Source organism: Schistosoma haematobium, chromosome 6 (assembly GCF_000699445.3).
Source record: "Schistosoma haematobium chromosome 6, whole genome shotgun sequence".
Taxonomy (NCBI): Eukaryota; Metazoa; Platyhelminthes; class Trematoda; order Strigeidida; family Schistosomatidae; genus Schistosoma; species Schistosoma haematobium.
The window spans coordinates 1029776-1048544 of record NC_067201.1 but is presented as its reverse complement, the minus strand read 5'-3'; the positions used below and the strand labels follow the sequence as shown (position 1 = coordinate 1048544).

The 18769-nt window shown below is 35.9% G+C and overlaps 2 protein-coding genes across 2 annotated transcripts in view; both read left to right on the top strand.

The window, feature by feature from the left end:
* The first annotated feature begins 119 nt into the window (after nt 1-119).
* MS3_00008273 (uncharacterized protein) lies at nt 120-1213 on the top strand. Its single transcript, XM_051216633.1, has one exon. The coding sequence runs from the start codon at nt 672-674 to the stop codon at nt 1059-1061; it is 390 nt and encodes a 129-aa protein (XP_051065222.1). The 5' UTR covers nt 120-671; the 3' UTR covers nt 1062-1213.
* Nucleotides 1214-2417: 1204 nt separating this feature from the next.
* Nucleotides 2418-18769, top strand: part of MS3_00008272 (uncharacterized protein) — a 28492-nt gene continuing 12140 nt past the window's right edge. The window contains exon 1 of the mRNA XM_051216632.1: nt 2418-2567. Coding sequence (XP_051065221.1) covers nt 2506-2567 — 62 coding nt within the window. The 5' untranslated portion in view covers nt 2418-2505. The remainder of the gene's footprint in view (nt 2568-18769) is intronic.

Below are 18769 nucleotides of genomic sequence, written 5' to 3'. Positions count from 1 at the left end.
GAGTAGGAATTCCCTGGCAGAGGCTGTATACGCGCGGCTGTGTGAGAGTATTTCGAGAGGGAGGGCGAACCCACCCCGCTCTCGGCCATACCAGGGCGTTTGGGGGCAGAATAACCAACTACTTAACACTGAATATATTTTCAGAAAAAAAAAGAATTATACAAATTTCATAAACGGATTGTTTTATGTATCAATGTATGACTTTTGAAATTCATTTTACAACCTTTTTCTTTGTAATCAGGATACTTGGAAAGAAATCGGTTGACACGACATTAAGGTTTGCGATGATTTTGATCTACATTCTCTTATATCCCTGTGAAGAAATCACATTCGATTAGGCGTTCAGAAGATCTACTTCAGATGTTTCAGTGTTTTGAATACATCAATAAAGAATTATTGGTGAGCATCTGTGGTGTTTGTATGAATTAACGAACGTTATAAATGAATGTTATGAATTTTATCATCATTTGGCAACCAGTTTCATATCCTTCCATTTGTAACTATTATATTCCAATGTAATCAATTCTGATAATGTTAGAGAGGAAATTTGAACAATTTGATAAGTAATAGTAAACAAAACGATCCAACGGTTTGTGAGATTATGTGAGTGAATTAGAGGTTTTGAATAATGCAAAGGGTTGAAATAGTATGTGACGTCAAAAATACGGCACATGTGTGGTAGACTGAATGTAAATTATAGTCACATACATAATTCAGGCGGTAATCATCGTATCAAATATGCAGTAGGTGGTGTTTGGACTGATGTGCTTCCAACAAGTGATTTTCATGGGTTAATGAAGAATTTTTTATTTTATCTAGTTACTTATTCTTTAGAAACAACAACATTATTTGTGCAGGATTGTCAAGCCATTCAGTGTTCATGGATGAGAACAAGACAAATCAGGCAAGTTAAAATGGTTTTGATTGACGTTCATCAAGTCAGTCAACATTATGTTCTTCATAGGAATTATTCCTCACGATTCAATTCACGAAATTGTATAATGGTTTATCAGTTTATCAGTGGTCATAGAATAAGAAATAGTTTACTATTTGTTGGTTGATTTTTAAAGAAGTCATCCCTATCCAAATATCTAAAACATGAAACATGATATGTGTGTATAGTCAACGTTGTGTTAACGTTATGTATTTCTTTTGGCATCAATACTATGTAGAGACTACATTTAGCCATTGAGTTAATCGGAGTAACAAAATCATTTCAATATGTTATCACTCACTCTCTCACAATGAACTAACAGTCAAATGAGTTTACTTTATTTCTAACGAATCACTTATTCCGTTGTTCTGTACAAAGTTAACTTAACCAAAGTTCAATGAAAAAAGTAAGTGAAGAAAGACGATTTTACGTAATTGGTGAATTTCATTATAAATTTGTGTAATTTTATTGAATCATTCTTACTGAAAATCAGAATCATTGCATGTGAGTTTTTCAATTTCTATCGAATGTTATGAATTAAGTATGAGTTTAGATGTGCTGATAAGTCGTATTATAAGTAGTAATAACAATGATTTCGTTTGATGTTATATGCTTACTACAATACATAACTCTCCGCACAACAGATTTTAAATAGTTTCTTTTACAAACACAAGTGATTCTACAAGATTCCTATGTATTGATGTGTTGTTCTACTAGAATATGTAGAAGGTGAAAGATGTGAATGAAATGGATGTTAAATATTTGGTAGGATATCACTTTTCAGCAGTCTATACACAACCATGTTCGTGATGAAGTTGTTATTGTTTGTTTGTGGCTTTCCACTGATGTTCAGTACTGCAATTGATCAGTATTTTGTTGACATATGTGCATCCTGTGCGGACTACCTCGATATTGCCTTCAGTCACAAGCTTTATTCGCGTAGACGGATTGTGACTAGCAACAAATGAAACGGGTGTAATGGCTTCCACTGCTAGTCAATATCCATCATCGCTTGTAAAATCATATTCGTAATCATCTCGAAAGACTCACCACACTATCTACTCACTGCCTTCAGCACACTTTACAATACGACAAAATCTTTTCTGGAAATCACGGGAAAGAATAATGGAGAAAAAGTATACTTCCAATGAGTATCATTTATGGGGATGATTAGATTGGTCAATGTTAATTATATTCAGTAAAGTGAGTACGTTAACGTTGATGACTTCAAAACACTTTATGCCCTCAGCTGTTAACGTGAATCAAGTGAGATGAAATATGATCAACTTTCGAACTTTGTTATTAATCTCCTAAACATGATAAAGCAAACTAGTCAGATGAAATTCAAATTCTGCACATAAATACATCCTTGAGGAAATACTATGAATGAAGATAGAAATAGGCAAGTAAATGAATATTTAAAATTTTATGTAATCCATGAAAGTGAATTTCTCCATTACTGTATTATTGTGAATTCTTACTTATTTCAGTCAACGTTGGAATTGGTGATAGTGGAAGGTGAATTTTTAAACGTAAATGGTTCACAAATCTCCATTGCATATAGTTCAACGATGATGCAATTCGAACTTGATAATTTGTCAAATGAAACCAGTCAGAATAATTCTACTTGCATGTAAGATATTTTTCATTCCATTTGAAAGTTTCAGCTCCACTCAGTATACAGATCCAGTTGTTCTCAGTGGTCTCATATTAACGTAAGTAATATATGTTTTAAATACAGGTAATGCACAAAAATCACAACGAAAATTTCCCATGTATTACTATTACGTATCATTCGGTGAACTGATTAGTACACTATGCTAAATACACCTGATCCATGTTTGACAAGAATATTATGAATGAGGATTAGAAAATTAGTTTGTTTCGTATCCAGTACAAACCGTTCTCATGTCGTGTTACATCACATCACAATAAATGACCATACTGAAATGTATTTATGTATTTAATTCAGTTGATAAATATTGGAAGAAGAGGATCAGCGAATACATACACGACACACAAATCACTTCATTTGTGCATGGACTGTGATACTGACAGTCGGGCTAGACCGAGGCAGGTGGTTTTCTTAGGGAGCTACACCCGGAGCCCTCGATCAAAATGTTTGATCCACAAGGCAATGGAGAAACGTAAGGAGATGCAGCTCCATGAGAGCCGGTGACCATTAATTGGTTGACATGCAATTTCTTCCCACAGCATCCTGGTGCCATATGCATCATTGGTTTATAATCAGTGTTTTCCGACTCCCTCAAGTGAACTCTCCGCATCCACTAGTCAGGTTGAAGCGCTGGACAATCGCTTTTCGTCCAGTCGATTCCACAAACAACACCACAACCATGTGAGGGCAGTGAGTAGGGCTTTTCCGGTAGTGGCTATGTACACGCGTCCATCTGAGAGAATTTCGAGATGGAGACCTATTTCTTGGCAACCTCGGCCGTACCAAGGCATTTGGGGGATGAAATGAAATTTTCAAGAGATCACTTATAACGTAATGCATTTTTCGATCGTTTTGACAAGATTCATATTATTTCAAAAATGTCAAACTGAAATGTTGAGGAACTTTTTCAGCCATTTCATGAACTCAGATTAGGTAGAACATCTGATGCACATCACTATGGTCTATTGTATCTTTCAGTCTATTATGTTGTTCATTTTGTTCTTTTGTATTTCAGATTGATCGGATTAGTTCTTGGATTAATAATCATATTTATTAAGAAACTACATTCTTCATCCACAATGAACACTATCTTCATCATTATCACCGTCAGTTAAATATGGCTTACTATTGCATTCATGATATTTTCATCCAACTATCGATCGTATTTATTGTAGATTTGTTTGTTGAATAGTGTAAATACTGTCATGTTAGTTTGATAACGGTGATCGAGACAAAAGAATGTTTGAAGGTTGACTTGAACAGATGAGTTTTGACGTTGTGTTTTGAGATGTCAATATGCATAGATATACAGTTTCTATAGTTTCACTGATTTCATAACATTGTTGATGTTTATAACTAGATCATTTTAGATCCGGTTAGATTATCTGGTATTACTCAACCGATAAATGATGAGAATAATATAACATTAAAAGGTATCTGTCCATGTTATGGATAATTCAGAAATATGTAGACGTTGATACACGTGATACCGGTACATTTTACTCTTATCTACGTTTGTTGATATTACCATTTGTAAGATATGGAATGAGTTGTGAACGTAGAACAACTAAACAAGTTTGATTTCTGTCATGTGAATTTCTATAATCATCCACACACTTTGTCTATCACTGAACTTGTATTCAATGATGTACATGTCATCATTTGATGCCTCAAGTGGCAGTCATTACTAGCTGTCGTGGTTTTTGGTTTACCCAAGTTATTATAACTCACACCATTTAGGTAATAAACCTCACATAACATGGTCGTGTGTACTGATTAAGCGAATTAGCTTTGAAAATATTTCAAGTTTGTCACTATGAGGGACTTGAATAAGCATTCCTTGCCATGTGCTTGTATCCATAAATATATTCACTTTAACCATTTCAATCGAATGCAGGAGAGTGAACATTATTTTTTCATTATTTCTCCAGTCGTTGACCGATTCAACTTCTCAACTAATAGTTTTTTCACACTAATGTTTCCCTATTCAGATGACATTCATAGATGTCGGTGTTGTATTACTTATGTCAGTTGGAAAATGGTACGAACAAATTATTTCGGTATCTATAGCTACCGCGCTGGTCATCATCGCCATTTTGCTGAATGTAAAGCTACAAGGTTCAAAAATGAAATGGATGATAATCTTGTTCACATTGTGTTGTGTATTTGCTGTAACTGGGTTGATTTTCTTTGTTTTCGGGGTGGTATATAAAAGTGTAAGTTGATTTTATCAAAGATTTCTACATTCCACAAGTGGTTTTCTTGAATAGCTACAGTTGTCCTAATAAAATATTGCCGATAATGAATACCGATGAAACGTTTCCAACACTGAAATAGAAATACATTTTCAATTCGTATTTCATTGAGGAATAATCGAAACAAATCTTTGTTTTCTAATACATGTTAAGCTGCGCTGAACGTTTATTCACATCATTTCACCGCCATAGTAGATACAACAGTATTTTCACGATCATATTTTCATCACGTATAAATTGCCTAATTAAGCCAGTTTCCTTTACACATGGATTAAAACTGGTAAACGTCTGTAATCTGTTGTGGGGTTTGTACTGTACGTTGTTGGTACATACATCATGAAATTAGGTTATCATTTGAGAAATTGATTCTCAATACTATCTATTTATTGTGATTGTGTAACAAAATGCTAATTACAGCGAAACCAGAACAGTACATCCTCAAGCAACGATTTCATATTCGATGAATAGGTAGCTTGAATGTTTCATGATACAGTCTTTGACGAAACTAATTCGTTGTTTAGAAACCTGTCAAGCATGAGACAGAGTGATTACATGATGTGCGAATTCAGAATAACAGCCTGATCGGTCTCATACATGAATTGGTACATAATAGTTTAAAATTGGTAGCGTTAATTAATAGAGTAATACTGTTTATCCACTGATACCTATGTAGATCTGTGATGAAGTTGGGTGACTTGTTTTCTTTTCTATATTTTAGGAAGGTTTGCTAGTTGCAACCTTGGTTTGTTGGTGCGGTGAAATGTTCATTGTAAGTTCCGAATAAATAAGCGAATTCCAGTACAAATAACCATTCATTGATTATTATGCATTCAAAGATATCGTTCTGTTTAAATTACAACTTTGAAGCATTAGTGTCTACTATTCACAACATTCACAACCATTCATCACGAAACATTTTGAAGCAAACACAACGAGATGCCAAGCTGAATCGCTGAAAGAGAGGCGTTGAGTTGTTGAACGGCTCAATCTATATGGTGCTTTGTTATAAAAACGATCATCTGTCAATATTTGACGGGTCAAAATACAAGGCACCTACAGTTCATTTGTTATGCATGAATGTTGAGAAATTAATAAGTGTGTAACTCTAAGTCATTAAATGCCTAATATTTCACTGATACATATGTTGATACGAATGCATTCATAATAAAGTAATCATCTACGTTTTCATAATTACAGGTGATTACATGCACAATATATTATCTGGACAGCTACCGCAAACGAGAACAGTTTTCTACACTGTACTGTGTTTTCCTATTGATGTATGAACATATCTTACTTGTCATTAGTTTACAATTTTCTTTAAATGAACTCTTCGATTGTATTTGAAACAATGGAATTCTGAATAAGACAGTGATTAGACACGATGAATAGATGTTGTTACAAAGAGTGTTTAAATTAGTTTCCAGATATTCGTGTGAAATATTTTGAAGATTATTGTAAACTACTCAGATACTTATTGATAAGTCTTGCTAATTGAACGCTTTATTTGGTTCCGAAGTGATTCTTGTAACCCCCAAGCCAGAACAAAACAGCGACCTGAACACGAGAGAAAAAGCGTAAGGTATGGGAGACGTTCTTCCCTCCAAACGTTCATTCTAGTACAGAAAATATAAGGTTTTTATAATATTTTTGATGTCCTTGGGTTCCTCAAATATTCTGGAATGCTACTAAATATAGTAGCAGTATAGTGATCATCCAATCAGAAACTCTACATGTGACGTTTCACTTTCCCGATGTTTCTGGATAAACTACAAGTGAACGCTGGTTGGATAAAAAGCTTTGTAGTGTTTTCTTGATCCTTGCTTGTCTCTTGCGAGAGGTTTTCTGGGTCACTCTTGTATTTGATCTGTCTAACATGTCGAATTGCATGGACAACAAGTGGTGATATTGACCGTCGTTTATCAATTACTCCACATACTTTGAGGGTACTGAGAGAAGTGCCACCGCCTGGTACTTGACGGATTTGTTGGCTACAAACCCGTTGTTTGTGCTGCATGTGATCTCAAAAATGTTTGTGAGCTTTCATTGGAGACCATTTATTGAAATTCAGGCACCGATATCTCGGTAACTGACGTTATGCTAAAAGAAAAAACACACTTCACCACCAGTTATGATGATTATTTACACGCATTTTAATTAGATTGTGACCACATTCATCCTTATTTACACCAGCCTTGAAAGCATACTTTAAAAAGAAAACCGAAGGTGGGTGCTCATCTAGCGGTTAGCACGTATAACTCAAAGTACTGTTAGTTAAATAATCGAAATGTCAATCGATAAAGCAGTATTATTAGTTCTATAAATTCAATGTATTTCGCCTCTATTCCTAATACACGTGATTGTTAGTATTTGTGATTATTAACACGCGACTACTCTATAGGTGTTTATTTAACTGCTGTAAATCGCTGGGATGGTAATGTAACAGAGAGGGAATGTTCGTTTGCTCTAAATATAGGAGTGCGATTCTTGAAGTTTTAATAATAATAATAATTCATTCTCAAATAACAGTTTGTTACATGAGGCATGCCAGTTTACAGGCAAGATAAAATTGTTACAAATGATACAATTTTCACTGTAGTAAATTACTCAGCTGGGTTGACAATTTATAAGGTATGAATGTAGATGGTTTTAGTCAGTATCACAGCGCGCTTCATAAAAGTTGCGTTGCGAATGTTCAACTGATGGTCAAGGATAGATCAACTGAAGATGGGAGCTAGATTAAAGAAAATAAGTGTAAACAAGGTATGACTGGACATACAAATGACAAATGGAGGCGATTCATAAAGGAGCTGAGAGTATGGGATTTTGTGTGGTTATAAAATATAGTGCTGAAAACAGTACTGTGATATACAATCGATTATTTTCCTAGTTTTGTCGAAGCTATTAGGGCTCTTTTCATTTTTTTAGTATTTTTATCATTTTTATTTTTCTTAAGGTATCATAGAGTCTTGAGTAGGCTTCCTATTTTAGCGAATCGTCTAGTTTGCTTGTAATAGGATTACTCGATAGGACGTGAAACCAAGCCAACGTTTGTAACACGATTTAAAGAGGTATTTTGCATGGTAAATCAGCAACAATACCGTAAGTTCGTGATATCACACTACTACATAAGGAGCCGTAATTAAACAAAATGTTCTACTCTACAGACATGAGTCGATAAGAACCTGAAATAACACAATAAAATAGGAAGTACAACTTTGTAAACTCCGCCTATAGCTCCTTTGGAGTTACTGCCGGTCCCAAGCCAGGGTAAAGGAGGAGGGTTTGGCATGAGGTTAGCGACCCCAACCCGTAGAAAACTAACTCGCTAAAATAACGCTAACCAGAAAAAATAATCCAGACCATTTAAACTCTGCCCTGGGAGTTAGAAGGTCTTCATTTAGAAGAAACATGACGCCTCATGGTGAAAGCCGAGTTCCTTCGTAAGCCACGAGGCCGATACCCTTTCTAACAACCAGAGCAAAACGTTTTATAGGTACATGAAACTTCCGAACAATGTGAGAAACCGGGAAGACCAGTCAAATAGCAACGGAAAGTGGGAGATACAACTTAGCAGTACTGGAAATCAGCGAAACCCATTGGACCCAGGCTGAACAACAAAAGCTAAATACGAGAGAGGTACTGCAATACTCCGGCCACGAAGAGGAAAAAGCTCCACACACTTAGGGAGTTGCTCTAATGCTGTCCAAAGTAGCACGAAATGCACTTGTGAGATGGGAATCTCACGGATCTAGAATCATCGTAGCATCATTCAAAACAAAGAAGGAGGGGATCACAATGAACATTATCCAGTGTTATGCACTCACCAGTGATAGCAACGACGACATTAAAGAGCAATTCTATGGGAGGCTGCGATAAATCATGGGGAAGTGCTCAAGAAAGGACCTCACCATTCTGATGGGAGATCCAAACTCCAAAGTCGGACTAAACAATACCGGATATGAAGATATTATGGGACAATATGGACTGGGAGAGAGAAACGAAAATGGATAAATATTTGCAAATCTATGTGCATTCAATAAATTGTTCGTAGGCAACACAATATTTCCACGGAAACGTATGCACAAATCTACATGGATCTCACCGGACCACACTACAGAGAACCAGATAGATCATATTTGCATCAATAAAAAGTTCCGAAGGACAATGGAAGATGTGAGAACCAGGAGAGGTGCTGACGTAGCTTCAGATCACCACCTAGTTGTAGCCAATTTAAAACTGAAGCTGAAAAAGAACTGGACAACTGGACAAACAGCACTACATAGGTTCAATACAGCCTTCCTTCGAGATACTGACAAACTCAATGAATTCGAGATAGCTCTCAACAACAGGTTCCAAGCCTTGCAAGATCTACTGAGGGAAGACGAAACTACTATGAGGGACAACTGGAAAAGTATCAAAGAAGCATTAACTTCAATGTGTCAAGGGGTTCTGGGTCCAAAGAAGCACAATCATAAGAAATGGATCTCTATAGAAACACTGGACAAGATCAAAAAAAGGAAGAACAAGAAGACAGCAATTAACAACAACAACAAAGCACAAGCTGAGTACATAGATGCAAACAAGCAAGTGAAGAAGAGCAATAAAGCCGACAAGAAGAAATACACGGAAGGACTAACAACGACCGCGGAAAAAGCTTCAAGAGAAGGAAGTATGAAACGGCTTTACGATACAACGAAGAAACTAGCAGAGAAATATAATAAACCAGAGAGACCGGTCAAAGATAAAGACGGCAGGCCAATCATTGAAATTCAACAACAGCGGAACAGATGGGTAGAATACTTCGAGGAACTCCTGAATAGGCCGGTTCCATTGAATACACCGGACATCGAAGCAGCATACATAGATCTTCCTATAGTTGTCAACCCACCAACGACGGGAGACATCAGAATGGCCATCAGACTAATCAAGAACGGGAAAGCTGCAGGACCAGACAGTGTACCAGTGGAAGCACTGAAGTCAGACGTCGAAGTAACTACAAGCATGATTCACCTTCTATTTGGGAGGAGGAACAAGTGACAATGGACTGAAAAGAAGGACACCTCATCAAGATTCCAAAGAAAGGAGACCTAAGCAAATGTGAAAATTACAGAGGCACCACACTACTGTCAGTACCAGGAAAAGTCTTTAACAGAGTTTTGCTGAACCGGATGAAAGATGCAGTAGACGCCCAACTTCGAGATCAACAAGCTGGATTCCGTAAGGACCGGTCGTGCACAGACCAAATTGCGACACTGCTGATCATTGTCGAACAATCAGTTGAGTGGAACTCATCACTGTACATCAATTTCATTGATTATGAAAAAGCATTTGACAGTGTAGATAACGTAGATAGAACGTTATGGAAACTTCTTCGACGCTACAGAGTTCCTGAGAAGATTGCCAACCTCATCAATAATTCACTTGACGGAATACAATGCAAGATGGTGCATGGAGGACAGCTGACAGATGCATTCCAAGTAAAGACCGGAGCCAGACAAAGACTTCTACTCTCTCCCTTCCTCTTTCTTCTGGTGATCGACTGGATTATGAAGAGCTCGACATCTGAGGGAAAACACGGCATACAATAGACAGCTCAGAACCAATTAGACGATTTGGACTTCGCAGACAGCCAGTGTATCAGCAGTCACTGCATCAGTAGGCCTCAACATACACAAGGGGAAACCCAAGGTCCTGAAATTCAAAGCGGAGAACAGCAATCCAATCTTTTTTGATGGCGAAACTCTGGAAGATGTAGAATCCTTCACATACCTGGGAGACATCATCGATGAACAAGGAGGTTCAGATGCATACGTAAAGGCGAAGGTTGGCAAAGCAAGGGTCGCATTCCGAAAATTGAAGAACATATGGGACTCAAAACAACTTTCAACCAATATGAAAACGAGAATCTTCAATACGGACGTCCAGACAGTTCTACTGTATGGAGCTGAAACTTGGAGAACTACAACAACCACCATCAAGAAGGCAAAAGTATTTATAGATACCTGTCTACGCAAGATACTCAACATGCGTTGGCCGGATACCATCAGCAACAGCCTTCTCTGGGACAGAACAAACCAACTTCCAGCTGAAGAAGAAATTAGGAAAAGACGATGGAGATGGATAGGCCATACATTCCGCAAGTCATCAAACTGCATCACAGGGCTAGCCCTAACTTGGAATCCTGAGAAGAAGCGGAAAAGTGGAAGGCCAAAAAAACATTACGTCAAAAAATAGAAGTAGATATGAAGAAGATGAATAACAGATGGAAAGAGCTGGAAAGGATAGCGAATGCTGGTGAGCGGTCTATGCTTCTTCACGAGGAGTAACAAGCGTAAATAAGTAATTACAACACTGAAGAGTGATAATTAAGGAATATCATATGAAGAACAATTATTTTTATTCTATTACCATTGTTGAACCTTAATTCTAAACAAGATGATCCTTTTTGAAACAAAGTTTTAACTTAATAATATCATCGATTAGACTGTTCGCACTATATCAATTTGATCAACAACTCATTTTGATAATAACGTTAGGCTTCTCATCGCTATGTTTATTTATGACTTGGATATGAATATTCAATGGTGGTATCTCGGGATGTTTCTATGATTTAATTTGTCGGTGAGACTATAATTTACGGACGATCTTTGAGCGACGCCATAGTGATCTTGAGAGTGTCTACCTAATATTCGGACCAAATCAGGATTAGAAACCTGTGTGTGGAATTAGAATTATGATTTGTAGTTAATGGTCAGGGTTAGCAATTACATTTGGAGTTTTCATCACAAACTGACATCAACTATAAAGTCAAATGGATGATTGAATTTCACACCAAAATCCAAGACCTGTTATCAGGTTATTCCAACGACAAGTTATAACAATTGGCGACTAGGTGAAAAAAATTCTGAACCATCAATCTTCGAATTAACGAATCAAGGTCAGCCTGTAATTAGGCAAAATTCAGTGTGATTATTTCGAGTAATCAGCACAGAAAATTCCCACCGGTGTCTTTTAACGACAATGATTTTTAATTAGTCACACAGTATTTTTCATTACCGTGCTGATTCAGAAAATGGCTATCTCTTCCGATCAATTACAGTTTATATTTGTGCGACAACAGCAGCGTTTCAAAAAGAGCCAGTTGACTGTTTTATAAAATTTGCTCACATGGCTGCTGAATCATCCATGTTTTGGAGATGTGACAGATGTTGCTAAATTAATTTCTAATTTGCATACAGAGCTGGAAAATCAATGAATAACGTATAAAAGTGTCGATGAAACAGTTCGTGAATCATTGATAAGCGATGATGTAAACGGATTAGTGGCAGTCATTCTTGGTTCGCCCGGTGATCCAGAAATGCCCAGTCGTCAGTTCAAACCCCATTGTCCCCGAAACACTATGTACCAACACTGGATTGTCCAGCTCGCAGAAACACGATTGATTTGCCCATAAATTACAGTCTAGTCATTTTGTCCTACAGATATGCTCAATATGTTTTCAAGCATACATTGCACAGGCAAGTGGCTATCAGCTGAGTGGATAACGCGTTTGATGCGAACGGTACTGCGTTCCAGTTCTAGCGTCAACATCAACTCGGAGTATTAGATACATCCAACTGACGAGTCCGAAATACGATGGAAATGCACGTCCTCCATTCCACTGCTAGTCACCATCCATCTCTGCTTATAATACTTGTTACGGAAGGTAATATCGAGACAATACTCAAAGTATGCACATATGCTAATGAGGGCCTGAATAATCGCAGTTCTAACACAACAATGCGAAGATTCAAATAAACGATATCAATTAAATTCAATGTTACTCTTGACTCATACAACTTCTCATAAAACTATTTCCGACGGTTATCAAGGAAATCATCATATCATCCGATCACTTTTAAATTTTGTTACAGCCTGTTAAGATATATGGATTTTTCCATTTGACGTAGTCGTGATGTATTCGCATCAGTTGATAGGAATTTTCTCACAGTACTTATTGTTTAAACTATATCAATTATGTGTGTGACATGAATTCTATGTGTTCATTCGGATTATTCATAAAAGACTGAGTGAACTTCCTATGGTGTACATCAACTGGAGTATTTCTCACATGTGATAAACACAAATGACGCATATCGAATATGACAAGAAGGTTTATCAAGTGGAAAATTATTCTTCATTATGGAACATTCATATCTCGTGGTATTCATGTCATGTTTAAGTCCAGATCAAAACCGTTTTGCCTCTGTAATAGACAGAGTGAACCTTATTATTTGAAATGCTACTTGTTGCATGACGGAATCCTTTACTGGTGGTTATCTTTCATGTCCAGTTATTAAATTCAATTAACTTGGCCTACACAAGTTATTGATTACCTCCATCATAGAAGTTAAACTGTTCGAACACACTTGACATTAGGCATATGAACAAGTGGAATTCAGTGAATGAATTCGATGGCATTTTCATCGTTATTAAATACTGTATGATAATTGACTATTCTTTCATTAGATAAAATATTGACTTCGTCATTAGAAATGGTTGAATTAGTTAACGAAATCATAGAACAGGTTAGTTATTAAGAAAGCAATCTCATTTGGTTTGTTAAGTCACATAGACTTCTTTTGAAGTTGTACTTACGTATTCATTTATACGTTGATCAGCGAAAGTTCTCTTACGAATTCCTAATGCTTAATCACCTATCATATTACAGTGATTTCATCGGTACCATGCCATATAAAACATCGATTCAACTAATTGAGATTTCTCAGCTTTTAACCATCAGGTTCAAGAATATTGTAGTTGGTATACCGTATTGGTGTGTAAACAAGCACATAAATAATCAAATAATTTAAGTTGTAAGAAGGAGAAAACTTGTCGACGTACAGCATTGACATATAAAGTTGTTCAGCCTTTATACACAGAGGGACAAAAAGTGAGAAAAATATGAGGCTGAGAGACGCGAATTCGAATACATCACTTCCCTCAAGATTGCAGTTACAGCTTGCTGACGACGGCGTTTTCACATGAAACTTTTATTTAAGTTTCCTCGGCGCCTTCTTTCAACAGTCACATTACGTTTGTATATATGTATTCATAGTGTAGAAGATATATAGTTTTCCACCACGGAAACTAAACATACTATTAATAAAAAGAAATAACGGACATCAATAATGTTTTGATGGCGTTTCGACTGACGTTAAGACTTTGTAGAGACGTCATTCAACCTAAACAAACTAGCACATCACAGTAATAAATTAATCTCCACTTTGGGGTGTTATGACTCATTTTTTCACAATTAACTGACAGTTAAATCATTTTGCTTTATTTCTAACCGAATCGCTTATTCCATTGTTCTGTACAAAGTTAACTTAACCAAAGTTCAATGAAAAAAGTAACCACTCATGAGTTAATAAAGATGACTCGAAGTAATTGGTGAATCCCGTTATAAATTTGTGTAATTTTATGGAATCAGATTTACTGAACATCAGAATCATTTCATGTGAGTTTGTTAATTTCTATCGAATGGTATGAGATAAGCATGAGTTTAGATTTGTCGAAAAGTTGTTTTATAAGTAGCAATCACAACGATTTCGACCAATGTTATAGGCTAACTACAATAAAGAAATATCAGCGGAAATGATTTCAATTATCTTCACCATAAACTCTAATCACTGCCTTCAGCACTCTCGTCAATGTAACAAAATCTTTTCTGGAAATCAGCGGAAAACATAATGGAGAACAGTAGTGAATAGTACGTAATGTGCAAGAATCAACAAATCGTCAATGTGAATGTCGGGCAATGCTACAAGCAATATAGTTCATTTATATAAATAGTCGGATGTAAAACTTTGCTTGATATCAATACCACATGAGGGTAGGGAGAATGATTGGGCAAAACCCTACAACACGACAAGTGTCGTTTGACATTATTTTCATTACGGCTATCCAATAGCACAAAATTCATTGTATTACAACAGGGTGTTTAAGGATATGAGGGGGTTGAAATCCTCATTCCTAATGCACACATTGAGATCATCAGTTTACTGAACAAATTGTTTTCCACAGAAGACGAAGGGTGTCTATGCTTCGACTGTATGACATTCATCTTTCAACTGCAAAGATATCAAAGTAAATGAAATAGCTCAACGTAAGAAACAACATACTTCCATTTGACTATCATTTATAGTGATGATTATATTTGTCAATATTAATTACATTCACTAGAATGAGTGCATTAACGTTGATGGCCTTAGAACACGGTAAACAGTGAGCAGCTAACGTCAATCTAATGAGATCAGTTTTCATCGACCTTCGATCTTTATAATTAATCTCATAAAGACCATACAGCAAACTAGTCAGATGAAATTCAAATTCTGTAGCTGAATCCATACTTGTTGAAATACAATGAATAAGGAAAGAAATAGGCATGTAAATGAATATTTAAAGTTTTATGTAATCCATGAAATTGAATGTCTCCATGACTGTGTTGTGAATTCTTTCTTATTTCAGTCAAAGTTGGAATTGCTGATTGTGGAAGGTGAATTTTCAATGGTGAATTGTTCACGAGTCTCCATCGCAGATAGTTCAATGATGATGAAATTCGCATTTGTTGATGCGTCAACGGTAACCAGTCAGAATAATTCCAATTGCATGTAAGACATATTTCTTGACATTTGACAGATTCAGCTTTGAACGTAATGGAGATCCAGTTGTTTTCAGTGGTTTCTTATTAATGTAAGTTATGTATGTTTAAAATACATCATTTTGTGTATTACTATTACGCATCATTTGGTGAACAGATTGATACACTGTGATAAAACACTTGGTTCACGTTTGGCAAGAATATTATGATTGAGGAAGAGAGAAATAGTATGTTTCTTCACGGTGCACAGCAATGTCATTGTGTGTTACATCACATCATAACAAATGATCATACTGAAATGCATGAAATGAGATATTCAAGACAATCACTCATTACGTATTCCACTTATCGTATATTTTGACAAGTTCCATAAACTTGAAAATGTTGAACTGAGACAATGAGGAACTTGTTCAACCATTTCATGCATACAGATTATGTAGAACATTTGATGCACATCATTATTGTCCACTGTATCTGTGAGATTATGATATTGTACATTGTTTTCTTTCGTTTTTCAGATTGATCGGTTTAGTTCTTGGATTAATAATAATGTTTAACAACAAACTACATTCTGCATCTGCAAAGAACAGTGTCTTCATCGTTATAACCGTCAGTTGAATATTGTTTAAAACTACATTCATGATAGTTTCATTCTACTCTCTATTATATTTAGTGTATATTTGTTTACTAAATAATAAAAACCTTGTCATGTTCGTTTGATAACGGTGATCGAGATAAAAAAATGATTGAAGATTGACTTGAATAGATGATTTTCGATGTTGTGTTTTGAGTTATCATTATGTTTAGAGATCCAGTTTCTGTATTTTCACTGATTTCATAAAAATGTCAACGAATATAATTCAGATCACCAATGATCCTGTTGGATCGTGATCTATGAGGATTCCTCGTTATGTGATGAAAATAGTATAGCATTAAAGGATATCAGTCCATGTTATGGATAAATGAGAAATAAGTAGACGTGGATACACATCACACCGATACATTATACCCTCATCTATGTTTGTTGTTATAAACATTTATAAGATATGGAATGGGTTGTAAACACAGAATAACTAAACAGATTGGATTTCTGTCTTTTTCATTTTTATGATCATCCACACACTTTGCATGTCGCCGAACACCGTGAAGAAGAACATTTTTCTACACTCTACAGTTTATTCTTAGTGATTTATGAATATTTCATACTTGTCATCAATTTACAATTATCCTTAAATACAATCATCGATTGTCATCCAAAAAATGGAAAAACTGAATGACATAACTAATGGACACAAATAATCGATGCTTTTCCATTGAGTGTTTAATTAGTTTACAGATACTCCCATATATTCATGAGGAATAGTTTGAATATTATTGTAAACTGTTTTGTCATTTATAATAGATGTTGTGTTAAATAGATCTTCGTCTGTTGGTGTAAATTTCTGGATTGAGGCACATTTTCATTGTACTTGAACTTAAAACAAAACACATTGGTTGGAATGGTTTGTACAACGATCGTATTTACCAACAACACACGTGTCGTGACTTTGAAAAATAACGTATGTTTCAGTGACTAGTATTTTGACTGACACTGTTTGAGCTGGATGGTTTTAATCAGTCCTCCAGACAACATGAAACGCCTTAATGCCAGCTAAAAGTAGGCAAAAAAATTCTTCCTCTTATTAGTAGCTTATAGAGCCTTTCGAACTCCGAATTCATTGTTTGTCGTTGACCGTAACTTTCTATTGCCTGCTCTTTAATCTGAACTCTCCTCCATGACAATTCTGTTTGATAAGTTGTACCGATTTCAGTATGTTCAGTGGCTGCAAATTGACCTGATTGCCAGCTTTCTGAAAATGCGCTAGTCATACTTGCATATGTTCTGTCTGACATGTTGACTTCTACTAAGTCGAACAAGTGTCGAAATCTGTCGACTTTCATTGATGTGAGCTAATATTGATCGTGAAATTTGACAGTTATTTTAGTTTTATGCAGACGAAGACGAAGAGTGGGCAGTTTTGTCCGTCCTAATGCTCTCTACATTTACTCAGCTTATTCTTGTAATAAAATTTTCTTCTCTTTGTTGTTCGCCCTCAACTTATTTGAATTGCATGGGTTGATTTGAAAGAGTTTGTCGGTTTATATATTGCGCTACTGGAAACTCATTGTTGGCCTCCTCATTCAATTTCGTGCTTGATATTGAGTGTGATGACAGTTGTTGATGGCATTTGTGAAAATTTGTCTCTTCCAAGTACATTCATTTGATTTTGCTAATCATGCTTTTTGGTGGTAGGTGTGTTAATAATTCAAGATATTGTGAATAAAGCAATTTTTATGCTAGACGTTTTTGATGATGTTAGTGTTAGTTCACGAGGTTTCAACTCCGTACAGTAGAACTAACTGTTTTGTCGTTCGTATTGGATATTCTGACTATGATATTGGTTGATAGTTGTTTACAGTTGAATATGTTCTTTAACTATAGGAATGCTGTCCTATCTTTGTCAACCCGTGCCTCCACCTCTGCATGAGATCCTCCTTGTTCATTGATGATGATCCTGAACAGGTACGTAAATGTATTCATCTCCCCCACAGTTTCTCTATCAAGTGTGATCGGCTTGGTTGGTGTTCTCTTGTCGCACGTATGGATCTGTTAATATTTCAGCCCATTGATTCGGGGACTTCTGCTGGGTAATACGAATAAAGAGGAGTAGAATGAAGTTAACGGAAAGGAAATGACAAATTTTATGTTTGGCAAATTGTTGTTACATTGTGAACTTTTTCCAAATTTCCAACTAATCAGTGATTTGTGAATTTTTGAGTGTAAACAAGTACGGATAAATGAGAACAAATAATTACATTTCAAAAAGTAGGCAGTGAAGGATTAATTTTATATTTGATTGCCTCGGTAGACGTCGGTGAGTCCATGTCTGAAGCTCAGAGAAGATGGTGGAAACAACGTCCACCACTTACTTAAACTGGAACCAAGATCTAATAATGAAACAGAATAACACAATGAAACGTATGTCACTGATACGTGACATAAATTATTTTGCAACAACTTCAAGTTGAAATTGTATGAAGCAGTCAGAATTAATGACAGGTATCAGTATAACTTCTGTTGGATATTTTCACTAAAGCTCTACTCCTACCATAAAATGAAAACACCACACAGGATACTATGAAAGATCAGTGTGACAACAAAAGATGTGTTGGAACTGAAAAATATAAACCTGGAACGAATAAACAAATGTAGTGATGTC

What these genes read in the sequence shown, in the direction of transcription:
- MS3_00008273 (XM_051216633.1), top strand. Translation starts at nt 672, where the DNA reads ATGTGTGGTAGACTGAATGTAAATTATAGTCACATACATAATTCAGGC.